This window comes from Cherax quadricarinatus, chromosome 59 (assembly GCF_038502225.1).
Source record: "Cherax quadricarinatus isolate ZL_2023a chromosome 59, ASM3850222v1, whole genome shotgun sequence".
Lineage (NCBI taxonomy): Eukaryota > Metazoa > Arthropoda > Malacostraca > Decapoda > Parastacidae > Cherax > Cherax quadricarinatus.
The window spans coordinates 6,201,211-6,218,430 of NC_091350.1; the positions used below are offsets into that span (position 1 = coordinate 6,201,211).

The following is a 17,220-nucleotide window of genomic DNA, read 5'->3' on the forward strand; positions in this document are numbered from 1 at the left end:
ATGCTCCCTCTCCATAGGATGGTAAAAAGCTCGTGATAGGGGCCTCTTGCAGTTCTTGATGAACACGGAGTTTCATGAGTCTGGCCCTGGGGCAGAGTGCATGGGCATGTCATTTATCGTCTGTTCGAAGTCATTCGGCGTCAGGATAACATCAGATAGGCTTGTGTTTACCAAATTCTGTGGCTCTCTCATAAAAAATTCATTTTGATCTTTGACTCTCAGTCTGGTTAGCGGCTTGCTAAAAACTGAGTCATATTGGGACTTGAGTAGCTCACTCATTTCCTTTCTGTCATCTGTGTAGGACCCATCTTGTTTAAGTAGGGGCCCAATACAGGATGTTGTTCTCGACTTTGATTTGGCATAAGAAAAGAAATACTTTGGGTTTCTTTCGATTTCATTTATGGCTTTTAGTTCTTCCCGCGATTCCTGACTCCTATAAGATTCCTTTAGCTAAAGTTCGATGATTGCCATTTCTCTGACCAGTGTCTCCCTACGCATTTCATATATATTGGCCTCTTTTAGCCGCTCTGCTATTCTTTTTCCGTCGCCTGTAAAGGGAGCGCCTGTTTCTTTCTATTTTACATCTACTCCTTTTTCTTAGAGGAATAAGCCTTGAGCATACATCGAGTGCCACCGAGTTAATCTGTTCTAGGCATAAGTTGGGGTCTGTGTTGCTTAGTTTATCTTCCCAGCTTATATCGTTTAGGACTTGGTTTACTTGGTCCCACTTTATGTTCTTATTGAAGAAAAAATTTGGTGAAGGCTCCCTCGTGACTGATCTCATTTTGTCAATTCAGTTCAATTCAGTTCAATTCGAAGTTTATTCTCTATAAGGATTACAATGCTGAGTTTACAGAATTTGGTTATTGTGTGGTTTACATGTAGTAAAATAATGATTACAGAGTGTACCACTAGAACACCTAGCGTGGCTAGGCATTTCGGGCAGACTTAGTTTAATTCTTAATTTTAAAATATTACAAATTATGAGGTAAGTTGGTATTATGGCTAAGTGACTAAATACTAGTTTGTGAGTTTAGCAATGTGAATGCTTTTGTTTTGGCACAGTACATAGTTTCAGTATTGGAGTATCACAGGATTCATTATTTTAAGATTGAGATTAATATTTCTGTTTATGGTCAAATGGGTGAGTAAGTGTAAGTGTGAACCACCAGGTGGTATTCGTGTAGTTAGTTGACGGGATGTATCAGGGAGATAAGATGTTTTCTAATGGTAGTTTTGAAGGTGATGAATGTGTCTGCAGTTCTAGAGTTCTCAGGTAGGGTGTTCCAGATTTTAGGGCCTTTGACATACATTGAATTTTTGTATAGGTTTAGTCGGACACGGGGAATGTCGTCGAGATGTTTGTGTCTGGTGTTATGCCTGTGGGTTCTGTCACAACTATCAAGAAAGCGTTTTAGGTCAAAGTTGATATTGGAGTTTAAGGTCCTGTAGATGTAGATTGCACAGTAGTAAGTGTGGATGTACTGAACAGGGAGTAAGTTTAGATCTATGAAGAGTGGGGGGGGGGGTGTTGCCAGGGATGGGATTCAGTGATTATTCTTACTGCGGCTTTTTGTTGGGTTATTATTGGCTTTAGGTATGTTGCTGCAGTTGATCCCCAAGCACAAATAGCATAGGTGAGGTATGGATAAATAAGTGAGTGGTATAGTGTGAGAAGGGGCTCCGTGCATACATGTCTGAATCTCGATTATGTTGTGATCTGAGTATATTGTTTTTGATATGGTGACATTTCGTATCAGATCATCATTGTTAGCGAAGATGAGGTCTAGTGTATTCTCCAATCTAGTAGGCTCTATTATTTGCTGTCAGGTATTCTCTGATCCATTGCAGTGCCCTTCCTGTTATACGTGCCTGATCCTCCAGCTTCTGCACTAATCTCCTGTGAGGAACTGTGTCAAAGGCCTTCCTGCAGTCCAGGAAAATGCAGTCAACCCACCCATCTCTCTCGTTTCTTCTGTTACCTTGTCATAAAACTCAAGGTTTGTGACACAGGATTTGCCTTCCATGAATCCATGCTGGTTGTTGTTAATAATCGTGTTTCGTTCCAGGTGCTCCACCACTCTCCTCCTGATAATCTTCTGCATGACTTTGCATACTATACACGTCAGAGACACTGGTCTGTAGTTTAGAAGCCACTTGTGGCGAAACGTTTCCTTTAATAAATGTCCTGAACTGTACATAATGTCTTTTTCCACATCTTATCTGAGGTTCCTGGAGCTGTCTTGTCCATCAGCTTAATGCTCAAATTATGCAGGACTGCACATCCAACAATTTCGGCTCCTATTTGAGAGGTTTTAAGCCCAATATAACCCACAGAGCGACGAAAATTAAGCACATTACACTAACGTGCTTGTACTACATTCAAAAAACAATGGCGTCTCCTCCCCTCCCCGGAAAATACATTATTTTCCACAAGTATGTTGAGACAGCACAAGTTGGCATCTCCAGTTTTTCCTTCATAGTGTAAGATGGAGGTACTGTGCCGCACCAGTGACTTTAAGTTTATTTAGGTACAGGTACACATAATAACAATTATCATACATAGTGTAAATTACCTAGGATAACCCCCAAAAAAGTCAAAGTGACTTATTTCTATTGAGCTCCCCTTCGAGGATTTATCAGATATATCTTTTGCGTTTCTGATGATTTCCGTGTTGTACAGTTGTATGACCCTTGTGGGTTTAGCGCTTAGTTTTGATTGTAATAATAATAATTCATAGTGTTCAAGTAAGTCTATTCAGGTATACAAAAATACAGTTACATAGATTATCATACAAAGCAGCATATGTGTAGAGAACCTTAGATAACCCGATAAAAGACATGCAAAGTGACTTATTTCCACTGAGGTTATGACCATCTTATCGTTGTCTTGGGGCGGCATAGGCCTAGAATTAAACATATTTTATTTTCCCGAAATGCACTGCATGCTGGTGGCTTTCTCTTGTGCCTAATACTATTTTTATTACATATAAACTACAGTGCCCCCTGGTTTGGTGGCTAAAGCTCTCGCTTCACTCGGCGAGTGTCTGAGTTCGATTCCCAGCGAGGGTAGAAACACTTGGCGTGTTTCTTTACACCTGTTGTCCCCTCAAGGAAGGTTCCTTGATGTTGGTGAGGGGCTCTTGATTTAGGGAATTGGATCTGTGCTCCAGTTCCCCGAATTAAGCCTGAATGCCTTCCACATCCCCCCCCCAGGCGCTGTATTATCCTCCGGGTTTAGCGCTTCCCCTTTGATTATAATAATAATAATTTACACCGGTTGTCTGTGTTCTCCATCAGTAAAATGGGTACCAGGGAGTTAGTGGACTGGTGTGGGTCGCATCCTGGGACAAAACTGATCTAATTTGCCCAAATTGCTCTGCATAACAAACGGCTTTTTATATAGTAGTAAATCATTGATGCTAGCTAGGCCTGTATACCTTGTACATGTACTTGTAGTAGATAAATATATTATTATTATTATTACTATACTGCATTAAATATTGGTATTTATTGCAAAGTTTAATATACGGCTCATTCATCAAGTCGGTCACCAGTCTGAAGATTGGTATCTGAGTTTCATTCTTCCCAGAGATTTTTGTGTTTTACCGCAAAAAAAAAAAATCCTTGCATCTTCGAAAATGTTTTTCTTCTTAATAAAGCTTGAGACTAGATATATTTCAGTTTACGAAAGTAGAAAGTAGCAGAGTAAACGGCTCATGCTGCAGTGTCTTAATATTCAACAATAACAACAGGGATTGCAGTGCTCAATATTATTATTATATCAGGTCAGCGAATAAAGGTATTACAGGATATCGTGTACGGCATAATTTTTTGTATATTGTATCAATTTACTGGGCCATATTGCGCATTAAAAAGTCAGGGACAACTATCTAAGACAAGCTGGTAAATCAATCCACCTGGATAGATAAGATTTTGTTCGAATTCTTAACCCCGGAGAGTTAACCACCCAGGGTAGGGAGTGATAGCCTCCCAGGATAACCCAGGGTAGGGAGTGATAGCCTCCCATGATAACCCAGGGTAGGGAGTGATAGCCTCCCAGGATAACCCAGGGTAGGGAGTGATAGCCTCCCAGGATAACCCAGGGTAGGGAGTGATAGCCTCCCATGATAACCCAGGGTAGGGAGTGATAGCCTCCCAGGATAACCCAGGGTAGGGAGTGATAGCCTCCCAGGATAACCCAGGGTAGGGAGTGATAGCCTCCCAGGATAACCCAGGGTAGGGAGTGATAGCCTCCCATGATAACCCAGGGTAGGGAGTGATAGCCTCCCAGGATAACCCAGGGTAGGGAGTGATAGCCTCCCAGGATAACCCAGGGTAGGGAGTGATAGCCTCCCATGATAACCCAGGGTAGGGAGTGATAGCCTCCCAGGATAACCCAGGGTAGGGAGTGATAGCCTCCCAGGATAACCCAGGGTAGGGAGTGATAGCCTCCCAGGATAACCCAGGGTAGGGAGTGATAGCCTCCCATGATAACCCAGGGTAGGGAGTGATAGCCTCCCAGGATAACCCAGGGTAGGGAGTGATAGCCTCCCAGGATAACCCAGGGTAGGGAGTGATAGCCTCCCAGGATAACCCAGGGTAGGGAGTGATAGCCTCCCATGATAACCCAGGGTAGGGAGTGATAGCCTCCCATGATAACCCAGGGTAGGGAGTGATAGCCTCCCATGATAATCCAGGGTAGGGAGTGATAGCCTCCCATGATAACCCAGGGTAGGGAGTGATAGCCTCCCATGATAACCCAGGGTAGGGAGTGATAGCCTCAACCATGATAACCCAGGGTAGGGAGTGATAGCCTCCCATGATAACCCAGGGTAGGGAGTGATAGCCTCCCAGGATAACCCAGGGTAGGGAGTGATAGCCTCCCATGATAACCCAGGGTAGGGAGTGATAGCCTCCCAGGATAACCCAGGGTAGGGAGTGATAGCCTCCCATGATAACCCAGGGTAGGGAGTGATAGCCTCCCAGGATAACCCAGGGTAGGGAGTGATAGTCTCCCATGATAACCCAGGGTAGGGAGTGATAGCCTCCCATGATAACCCAGGGTAGGGAGTGATAGCCTCCCATGATAACCCAGGGTAGGGAGTGATAGCCTCCCATGATAACCCAGGGTAGGGAGTGATAGCCTCTCATGATAATCCAGGGTAGGGAGTGATAGCCTCCCATGATAACCCAGGGTAGGGAGTGATAGCCTCCCATGATAACCCAGGGTAGGGAGTGATAGCCTCCCATGATAACCCAGGGTAGGGAGTGATAGCCTCCCAGGATAACCCAGGGTAGGGAGTGATAGCCTCCCATGATAACCCAGGGTAGGGAGTGATAGCCTCCCAGGATAACCCAGGGTAGGGAGTGATAGCCTCCCATGATAACCCAGGGTAGGGAGTGATAGCCTCCCAGGATAACCCAGGGTAGGGAGTGATAGCCTCCCATGATAACCCAGGGTAGGGAGTGATAGCCTCCCATGATAACCCAGGGTAGGGAGTGATAGCCTCCCATGTTAACCCAGGGTAGGGAGTGATAGCCTCCCAGGATAACCCAGGGTAGGGAGTGATAGCCTCCCATGATAACCCAGGGTAGGGAGTGATAGCCTCCCATGATAACCCAGGGTAGGGAGTGATAGCCTCCCATGATAACCCAGGGTAGGGAGTGATAGCCTCCCATGATAACCCAGGGTAGGGAGTGATAGCCTCCCAGGATAACCCAGGGTAGGGAGTGATATCCTCCCATGATAACCCAGGGTAGGGAGTGATAGCCTCCCATGATAACCCAGGGTAGGGAGTGATAGCCTCCCATGATAACTCAGGGTAGGGAGTGATAGCCTCCCAGGATAACCCTGGGTAGGGAGTGATAGCCTCCCATGATAACCCAGGGTAGGGAGTGATAGCCTCCCAGGATAACCCAGGGTAGGGAGTGATAGCCTCCCAGGATAACCCAGGGTAGGGAGTGATAGCCTCCCATGATAACCCAGGGTAGGGAGTGATAGCCTCCCAGGATAACCCAGGGTAGGGAGTGATAGCCTCCCATGATAACCCAGGGTAGGGAGTGATAGCCTCCCATGATAACCCAGGGTAGGGAGTGATAGCCTCCCATGATAACCCAGGGTAGGGAGTGATAGCCTCCCATGATAACCCAGGGTAGGGAGTGATAGCCTCCCAGGATAACCCAGGTTAGGGAGTGATAGCCTCCCAGGATAACCCAGGGTAGGGAGTGATAGCCTCCCATGATAACCCAGGGTAGGGAGTGATAGCCTCCCATGATAACCCAGGGTAGGGAGTGATAGCCTCCCATGATAACCCAGGGTAGGGAGTGATAGCCTCCCATGATAACCCAGGGTAGGGAGTGATAGCCTCCCATGATAACCCAGGGTAGGGAGTGATAGCCTCCCATGATAACCCAGGGTAGGGAGTGATAGCCTCCCAGGATAACCCAGGGTAGGGAGTGATAGCCTCCCATGATAACCCAGGGTAGGGAGTGATAGCCTCCCATGATAACCCAGGGTAGGGAGTGATAGCCTCCCATGATAACCCAGGGTAGGGAGTGATAGCCTCCCATGATAACCCAGGGTAGGGAGTGATAGCCTCCCAGGATAACCCAGGTTAGGGAGTGATAGCCTCCCAGGATAACCCAGGGTAGGGAGTGATAGCCTCCCATGATAACCCAGGGTAGGGAGTGATAGCCTCCCATGATAACCCAGGGTAGGGAGTGATAGCCTCCCATGATAACCCAGGGTAGGGAGTGATAGCCTCCCAGTATAACCCAGGGTAGGGAGTGATAGCCTCCCAGGGTAGGGAGTGATAGTCTCCCAGGATAACGCAGGGTAGGGAGTGACAGTCTCCCAGGATAACCCAGGGTAGGGAGTGATAGTCTCCCAGGGTAGGGAGTGATAGTCTCCCAGGATAACCCAGGGTAGGGAGTGATAGCCTCCCAGGATAACCCAGAGTAGGGAGTGATAGCCTCCCAGGATAACCCAGGGTAAGGAGTGATAGCCTCCCAGGATAACCCAGGGTAGGGAGTGATAGCCTCCCAGGATAACCCAGGGTAGGGAGTGATAGCCTCCCAGGATAACCCAGGGTAGGGAGTGATAGCCTCACAGGATAACCCAGGGTAGGGAGTGATAGCCTCCCAGGATAACCCAGGGTAGGGAGTGATAGCCTCCCAGTATAACCCAGGTCACAGACCGGGCCACAGGGGTGTTGACCCCCGGAACTCTCTCCAGGTAAACTCCAGGTATATATCCTTGGTTAGGCCTTATTTAGATTATGCTGCACAGTTCTGGTCACCATATTACTGAATGGAAATAAATGCAGTGGAAAACATACAGAGGAGGATGACAAAGTTGATCTCATGTATCAGAAATCTTCCCTATGAGGATAGACTGATGGCCCTGAATCTGCACTCTCTAGAAAGGCGTAGAATTAGGGGGGATATGATTGAGGTGTATAAATGGAAAACGGGAATAAATAAAGGGGATGTAAATAGCATGCTGAAAATATCCAGCCAAGACAGGACTTGCAGCAACGGTTTCAAGTTGGAAAAGTTCAGATTCAGGGAGGACTAAGGAAAGCACTGGTTTGGTAATAGAGTTATGGATGAATGGAACAAACTCCTGAGTACCGTCATAGAAGCTAAGAGCTTGTGTAGTTTTAAAAATAGGTTCGATAAATACATGAGTGAGTGTGGGTGAGTGTGAGTTGGACCTGACTAGCTTGGGCTACCAGGTTTGGTGCTGTGCTCCTTAATTGGAAGTGACCTGACTAGGTGGTCATTGTTCTAGGCCGGGGGGGGGGTGGCATGGACCTGCGTTGCATGGGTCAGCAGGCCTGTTGCAGTGTTCCTTCTTTCTTATGTTCTTATGTTCTTATTCATGGAGTTGTTTTCCACAAATACAGGATACAAAGTTGAGAAGAAAATTCGCAAGACTTTGCCAAAGTTAGTGCAGCTCTTTCAGTCCCTCAAAGTTTTGCTGGACCCCTCAGATCACTCAGGCTGTGCAAGGAAAATGAACAACTGTTACCATCACAAGAGATTCACTCACTCAATAACCTGAAAGCTTTAAAGACAGGTGAAAGAAAATAAAATATAATTTTATGTCAAAAACTAGAGTACCAGAAAGTTAAGACAAGTGAACACAATACTCACACACAGTGAAATAAATAATCACAAAAGTTGTGAGAAATTGTGTGGGTAAATTTTACAGTTAGTGTCCGGAATTAACATTTCACCCCCATAATTGTGAAGAGACTCTGGTACATCAAACTGTTTAGACTTACTGATATTGATGTACCTCAGAGTGAAGTGGGAGTTTAAGGTCACCAGGTCACAATAATATCCCTCCTTCATGCCCACCTTCTCAGCTCACCATATCTCTCATGTCTGGACCTTAAATTATTATTAGAACATATAGTTCTTAAAATTATTTGAAAAATTATGCCAGTAACACTGACAAAGTAGTATATGTGGACTGTATATATTTTGTAATATCAGTTACTTGACCTGAGTAATTTGCTGGAGTAATTTTACATAAATATAAATCAAATACGTGCATGATTAGAAATAGTACCAAGAACATTTCAATATTACTCGCCAAGTTAAGATTTTGGTGTTATATCCTAATGCCTCCCTTTTGGTAGGCAATTCATATTGGCCAATACAGATTAACATACCTGTAGTGAAAATTAATACACTGGGAGGCATACATTACATGTAGTGTGAACTTCATCAGTTTCTGATGACACCTCTTATATTACACCTTAGTTTATTGCATTTAAAGATTCAGCCAATTTCCATATCTTTGAGAGAGCTAACACCATCTCTCAGGACAGTCACCCGGGCAGCACTGCCTTGCCATGTACAACCCACTTACACAATCATTTGGAAGCACCCACTCGTTTCCTCACAGGTATGTTGGTAATTTGTGACTAACATTAATGCAGTGGTACCTTGGGATACGAACTTAATTCGTTCCAGAAGGCTGTTCGAGTGCCGTTACTGAACGAATTTGTTCCCATAAGGAATGATGTAACTTAGATTAATCCATTTCAGACCCCCAAAAATACAATTACAAAAGCACTTACATAAATACACTTACATAATTGTTCAAGTTTTGAACTGTTCACATCCCGAGGTACCACTGTACATCGTATTTACAGTAACACTTCACATTTACATTACATTATATGTATTAACATTTCACATTTACATTACTAATTATAGGAAAATTATAAAAAATAATTCCACAAAAGTCTTAGGTCAACAAATCACCTACTACCCCAGAGTGTATTGAAGGTGATAGGGGGCACTGAGAGCGACATTCCTCTGAAACTAATGCTTCAACATTCAAATAACCCACACCTCAGTCATACTTCCATGCACATACATTTATGTACAGATAAGTGAAACTTCCCCTCTCAGTAATTTTGTGCGATACAGCAGAATATATTTTGTATAAAACTCTTCTATCTAGTTTACAATTTTAAAGAGCCATATCCTGAAAGTGAATATATTATCTGAAACCTGTGTTGAATATGGGAGAAGGTACTTCGACAGATTTTTTTTTCTATGTGCTGTAAGTTAAAGCTTGCATATTCTTATGTATTATTTTGGTATCTTATTTTTTTTATAATTTCAGGTAGCCAAAATGGAGGAAGAATTTGAAAGTAGAGTGTGGGATGATGCACCTGACACAGATCCTCTGGTAAGACGAGATCAATTACAAATTATACTACTGTACTGTGGTTACCAGTATTGGGATTCAAGGACTTGATATTTACTGGTAACTCTATATGTATCTGAATGTAATTCATTTTACTAAATGTGTATTCTTAATGTACGACTTCATAAAAATGCATACAATATTTACTCTTTCCTTAGCAATTTACAGTGTAATTTTTTTTGTAATATGAAATATTGACATTTATTTTTCAATTGGCAGGAAGAAGATGAAGCTATGAGTCCAGCTGATGTGCAGTCCAACTGCTTGAGGCAGTTCTCAAGCACAGACTTTATCATGGAGCCTGGGATTTTTTCTACACTAAAGAGGTCAGTACAAGAGCCAGAATGATGTTCTTGATATCAAAATACATTTCAAAATGTTGATAGTACCATTCAGTGATTATTTGTTAATACAACCTCTTGTTGTTTACCGATGACTTGTACTTATGACGGGCTCTCTGACCAGTATGCATACCTAAATAATGTATATTAGAGCTGATTTCCTCTATTCTGGTTATTACAATATACAGTGAGATTAAGACACATGTGCAACATCTGGGTATCTTTAGACGTTTCGCCATCCCGTGGCTTTATCAATACAAATTCTAGGACATAACTTGAAGACAGTAGAACTATGTACAGAAGATGAGGTAATCAGTCCCTCAACCTAGGAGTAGGTGCGAAGAGCACCATAGTCGTGGAGATTCTGAAGCAGAAGGAGCCTGCCGCTTATATAGTAACGTCAGGTGTAGCAGACGAGGGCATATTCACTGGTAGGCGGGATTCCCCAGTGGAAGTAGGTCCTTCCCAAAGAGATGGGTTAGTTGTAGTAGTAGTTGTCGTAGTCGTGAAGGTTATGTACATGTCCTCAGAATTAAGATTCCATGATGTTGCAGTGTCTGACAAGTTGTGTAAGAATGGTATATAATACCGACAAGATGAGATTAAGACACATGTGCAACATCTGGGTATCTTTATTGTAGACGTTTCGCCATCCAGTGGCTTTATCAATACAAATTCTAGGACATAACTTGAAGACAGTAGAACTATGTACAGAAGATGAGGTAATCAGTCCCTCAACCTAGAGATACCCAGATGTTGCACATGTGTCTTAATCTCATCTTGTCGGTATTATATACCATTCTTGCACAACAATATACAGTACACTACTGTATAAACATTTAAAAATATACCAGAAATGTTATAACTAGTGCAAAGGTGACATTAAAACAATATCAAAGATGGTTGATACAAACCCACTACCATTGTAGTATGCATCTCGTTAAGTGAGGAGAGGCTGTACTTCTTTTATTGGGGGTATATGACCAGGGTCACTTCTCATTCAATTTTTGTCAAAAATGTAAATCTTTCATTTTCTGGCTTGTGTTTCTACATAAAATGTGCATCAACAGGAGTGCACACAAAAAATTTAATGTTCATATTATTGTGGTTATAGTAGTAGGTTGGTACACAGCAGCCACCCAGGGAGGTACTACTGTTCTGCCAAATGAGTGTAAGACAGAAACCTGTATTTGTAAAGGAGGGGTTTGGAATATTGCTGTTTGGAGTGACCTCTGAACTGTCATATGAGCGCCTCTGCAAAGACAGTCATGTGTGAATGATGGTGAAAGCGTTCCTTTTTTTGGGTAACTCAGCCTTAGTGGGAGATGGCTGACATTTTGAAAAAAAAAAAAAATTATTGTGGTATAGTATTTGTTATTGATAATTTTTTTTTTTTCAACAAGTCGGCCGTCTCCCACCGAGGCAGGGTGACCCAAAAAGAAAGAAAATCCCCAAAAAGAAAATACCTTCATCATCATTCAACACTTTCACCACACTCACACATTATCACTGTTTTTGCAGAGGTGCTCAGAATACAACAGTTTAGAAGCATACACATATAAAGATACACAACATATCCCTCCAAACTGCCAATATCCCAAACCCCTCCTTTAAAGTGCAGGCATTGTACTTCAAATTTCCAAAACTCAAGTCCGACTATATGAAAATAACCGGTTTCCCTGAATCCCTTCACTAAATATTACCCTGCTCACACTCCAACAGATCGTCAGGTCCCAAGTACCATTCGTCTCCATTCACTCCTATCTAACATGCTCACGCACGCTTGCTGGAAGTCCAAGCCCCTTGCCTACAAAACCTCCTTTACCCCCTCTCTCCAACCCTTTCGAGGACGACCCCTACCCCGCCTTCCTTCCCCTATAGATTTATATGCTTTCCATGTCATTCTACTTTGATCCATTCTCTCTAAATGACCAAACCACCTCAACAACCCCTCTTCTGCCCTCTGACTAATACTTTTATTAATTTTTTTTTTTTATTATCACACTGGCCGATTCCCACCAAGGCAGGGTGGCCCGAAAAAGAAAAACTTTCACCATCATTCACTCCATCACTGTCTTGCCAGAAGGGTGCTTTATACTACAGTTTTTAAACTGCAACATTAACGCCCCTCCTTCAGAGTGCAGGCACTGTACTTCCCATCTCCAGGACTCAAGTCCGGCCTGCCGGTTTCCCTGAACCCCTTCATAAATGTTACTTTGCTCACACTCCAACAGCATGTCAAGCATTAAAAACCATTTGTCTCCATTCACTCCTATCAAACACGCTCACGCATGCCTGCTGGAAGTCCAAGCCCCTCGCACACAAAACCTCCTTTACCCCCTCCCTCCAACCTTTCCTAGGCCGACCCCTACCCCGCCTTCCTTCCACTACAGACTGATACACTCTTGAAGTTATTCTGTTTCGCTCCATTCTCTCCACATGTCCGAACCACCTCAACAACCCTTCCTCAGCCCTCTGGACAACAGTTTTGGTAATCCTGCACCTCGTCCTAACTTCCAAACTACGAATTCTCTGCATTATATTCACACCACACATTGCTCTCAGACATGACATCTCCACTGCCTCCAGCCTTCTCCTCGCTGCAACATTCACACCCTCCACACCTTTTCCTAATTTCCACACTCCGAATTTTCTGCATAATATTTACACCACACATTGCCCTTAAACAGGACATCTCCACTGCCTCCAACCATCTCCTCACTGCTGCATTTACCACCCAAGCTTCACACCCATATAAGAGTGTTGGTACTATACTTTCATACATTCCCTTCTTTGCCTCCATAGATAACGTTTTTTGACTCCACATATACCTCACTGCACCACTCACCTTTTTTTCTCATCAATTCTATGATTAACCTCATCCTTCATAAATGCATCCGCCGACACGTCAACTCCCAAGTATCTGAAAACATTCACTTCTTCCATACTCCTCCTCCCCAATTTGATATCCAATTTTTCTTTATCTAAATCATTTGATACCCTCATCACCTTACTCTTTTCTATGTTCACTTTCAACTTTCTACCTTTACACACATTCCCAAACTCATCCTATAACCTTTGCAATTTTTCTTTAGAATCTCCCATAAGCACAGTATCATCAGCAAAAAGTAACTGTGTCAATTCCCATTTTGAATTTGATTCCCCAAAATTTAATCCCACCCCTCTCCCGAACACCCTAGCATTTACTTCCTTTACAACCCCATCTATAAATATATTAACCCTTTCAGGGTCCGTCCCGTAGATCTACGGCTTTACAGTGAGTGTCCAAACCGTAGATCTACGCCATGAGCTCAGCTCACTCTGATAAACTGTGAGTGGTACATTTGGGCCTAGATATGAGAGAATACATCTATGTGGTATGTGTGCACCACATAAAACAGATCCTGCAGCACACTGTGTATAATGAGAGAAAAAAACTGAAATCATGATTTTTCGATTAAAACAGCAACTTTGCAGTGTTTTTTCGTATGTTTTTTATAGTTGTATTTGCGATTTCTTGGTCTCATTTGATAGAATGGAAGACATATTACAGAAATAGAGATGATTTTGATTGGTTTTAGCACTGGAAATGGCTTGAAACTGAGCTCAAAGTAGCGGAAATGTTAAATTTTTGCCGATATTCAAGAGTAAACAAACGACCTCACACGTCTAATACACGTCAGCTGGTGGGTCTAATATACATTCACAAATATGGTAATGATATTTATACAATTATTACAGTATTGCATAACAGTAAATCTTCTATTTTTTGGTGTGAATAAAAATTCATTATGTGAATAAAAAATCAAAATGGAATTTATTTGTAAAGCCTCAAAACATAACTAATGAACAGAGGAAATGTTAGTTTAGTGCCAGGAATGCCTACATTGTTTATTCTGGACCCTATTTTGAAATTGGAATATTTTGAACTTTGTGTTAAATTGGCCAAATTAACAATTTCCGATCACTTTATTTTGTAGTTGAAACAGTTGACTTGGCGATTTCTTGTGCTCAATCGATAGAATAGAAGTAATACTAGTGAAATAGCTAAGAATTTGGTTGATTGGAATAATGTAATTGGCCTAAAATAGGAGTCAAAGTCGGCAAAATCGCCAATTCATAAATATCGCTGACACATCAAAATTCGCGAGAGCATAATTTCGTCAATTTTCCACCAAATTTCGTACTTTTTGTTTTATTACCTTCACAAAAAGATTCTCTACGATTTCATAAGAAAAAATAACAAATTTTTTTTTTGAAAATTCTTGCACACTGGTGCGTGACTCCAGATTTGGGCCTTGGACCCTGAAAGGGTTAAACAACCATTACACATCCCTGTCTAAGACCTACTTTTACCGGGAAGTAGTCTCCCTCTCTTCTACACACCCTAACCTGAGCCTCACTATCCTCATAAAAACTCTTTACAGCATTTAATAACTTACCACCTATTCCATATACTTGCAACATCTGCCACATTGCTCCTCTATCCACTCTATCATATGCCTTTTCTAAATCCATAAATGCAATAAAAACTTCCCTACCTTTATCTAAATACTGTTCACATATATGCTTCAATGTAAACACTTGATCTACACATCCCCTACCCACTCTGAAACCTCCTTGCTCATCCGCAATCCTACATTCTGTCTTACCTCTAATTCTTTCAATTATAACCCTACCGTACACTTTTCCTGGTATACTCAGTAAACTTTTTCCTCTATAGTTTTTACAGTCTCTTTTGTCCCCTTTCCCTTTATATAAAGGGACTATACATGCTCTCCGCCAATCCCTAGGTACCTTCCCCTCTTTCATACATTTATTAAACAAAAGTACCAACCACTCCAACACTATATCCCCCCCTGCTTTTAACATTTCTGTCATGATCCCATCAGTTCCAGCTGCTTTACCCCCTTTCATTCTACGCAATGCCTCACATACCTCCCCCACACTTACATTCTGCTCTTCTTCACTCCTAAAAAATGGTATACCTCCCTGACCAGTGCATGAAATTACTGCCTCTCTTTCTTCCTTAACACTTAAAAGTTCCTCAAAATATTCGAGCCATCTACCTAATACCTCCATCTCCCCATCTACTAACTCCCCTACTCTGTTTTTAACTGACAGATCCATACTTTCCCTAGGCTTTCTTAACTTGTTTAACTCACTCCAAATTTTTTTCTTATTTTCATTAAAATTTGATAATTATGTGTAATAATTAATTTTTTACCAAAATATGCATCTACATGATGATTGTGATTACAGATGTTTAAGTTCTGCAAAGAGTGAAAGAAAAATATAGTTAAATCAAATCATTCTTTCAATAACTAACATTTTATTTGAATATCAGAAATAAAATTTTAATTTGATAAAGCTAATATTTGATAAAAGCAAAATGTGAGGCTTAATGTGAGTGTTTCTAAATCCTTCCAGTTTTATTAGTTAAATAAGAGATCTAATTTCTCAAATGGTACACAGTAACTTGATGGTGACAGATTATAGGAGTAATTACAGTCTATAATCTTTTCTCAAGAGGGCCTCTTCTGCCTTTCTAAGCCAGTAATTACTATGCTGCATCTGCAGAATGTTAGTCTTTGTAAACCAAAATGGATTATTTTTATTTTCAGATACTTTCAGGCAGGTGGTAATCCTGAGCAAGTGATTGAGATGCTCTCAGAAAACTACCAAGCTGTTGCACAGATGGCCAACTTGATGGCTGAGTGGCTGATCTTGGCAGGTATTTATCGGGAGTCTGCATTATCCATACAGTGCACTTTATATTTGTACTAAATCCTTTCATAAAGTGAAAGTGCATATCAATATTGTCTAAATACCATTGATCATGTGTGTCTTTTTTTTTTTTTTTTTTGCATAGCACTTAAAAAATCTTTGAAAGTATACTCTATTAGCATGAATGTATCAAGTTACATGCAAAATCTTTGTAACCTGTACCATAGATATTCCCCCCTTTGACTTAAGCACAAAGGTCTGATAGCTTACAGTAAGCAGTGCATGTGTGATGCAGATTGCCAGCACTTTTTGTCAGATAGACTCCAGACATTGAGAAGAAAATAAGAGCTTATGCATTGAGTAGTGCAGAAATATTACTGAATGTGTGGGGTAAAGAGGAAAGAGGAGTGATTTGTGGAATGATGAAGTAAAGGGTGTGATAAAAGAGAAAAAAGTAGCTTATGAGAGGTTTTTACAAAGCAGAAGTGTTATAAGAAGAGTAGAGTATATGGAGAATAAAAGAAAGGTGAAGAGATTGGTGAGAGAGTGCAAAAGGAGAGCAGATGATAGAGTGGGAGAGGCACTCAAATTTTAATGAAAATAAGAGAAAATTTTGGAGTGAGTTAAACAAGTTAAAAAAGCCTAGTGAACGAATGGATTTGTCAGTTAAAAACAGAGTAGGGGAGTTAGTAGATGGGGAGCTGGAGGTATTGGGTAGATGGCGAGAATATTTTGAGGAACTTGTAAATGTTGAGGAAGAAAGGGAGGCGGTAATTTCATGCACTGGCCAGGGAGGTATACCATCTTTTAGGAGTGAAGAAGAGCAGGATGTGAGTGGGGGAGATGCATGAGGCATTTCATAGAATGAAAGGGAGTAAAGCAGCTGGAACTGATGGGATCATGACAGAAATGTTAAAAGCAAGGGGGGATATAGTGTTGGAGTGGTTGGTATTTTTGTTTAATGTATGAAAGAGGGGAAGGTACCTAGGGATTGGCGGAGAGCATGTATAGTCCCTTTATATATAGGGAAGGGGGACAAAAGAGATTGTAAAAATTATAGAGGAATAAGTTTACTGAGTATTCCAGGAAAAGTGTATGGTACGGTTATTATTGAAAGAATTAGAGGTAAGACAGAATGTAGGATTACGAATGAGCAAAGAGGTTTTAGAGTGAGTAGGGGATGTGTAGATCAAGTGTTTACATTGAAGCATATATGTGAACAGTATTTAGATAAAGGTAGGGAAGTTTTTATTGCATTTATGGATTTAGAAAAGGCATATGATAGAGTGGATAGGGGAGTAATGTGGCAGATGTTGCAAGTATATGGAATAGGTGGCAAGTTACTAAATGCTATAAAGAGTTTTTATGAGGATAGTGAGGCTCAGGTTAGGGTGTGTAGAAGAGAGGGAGACTACTTCC

General features: G+C 41.8%; 1 protein-coding gene across 3 annotated transcripts in view; it reads left to right on the top strand.

The window, feature by feature from the left end:
- The first annotated feature begins 3,697 nt into the window (after positions 1-3,697).
- Positions 3,698-17,220, top strand: part of TH1 (negative elongation factor complex member TH1) — a 109,766-nt gene continuing 96,243 nt past the window's right edge. Inside the window, exons 1-4 of one of the 3 annotated variants that reach the window (XM_053791115.1) lie at positions 3,698-3,788; positions 9,650-9,715; positions 9,953-10,059; positions 15,699-15,808. In XM_053791115.1, coding sequence (XP_053647090.1) covers positions 9,659-9,715; positions 9,953-10,059; positions 15,699-15,808 — 274 coding nt within the window. In that variant the 5' untranslated portion in view covers positions 3,698-3,788; positions 9,650-9,658. Of the gene's footprint in view, positions 3,803-8,734; positions 8,921-9,649; positions 9,716-9,952; positions 10,060-15,698; positions 15,809-17,220 lie in introns of those variants that run through there. The other 2 variants (XM_053791116.2, XM_053791114.1) reach the window with 2 other exon arrangements.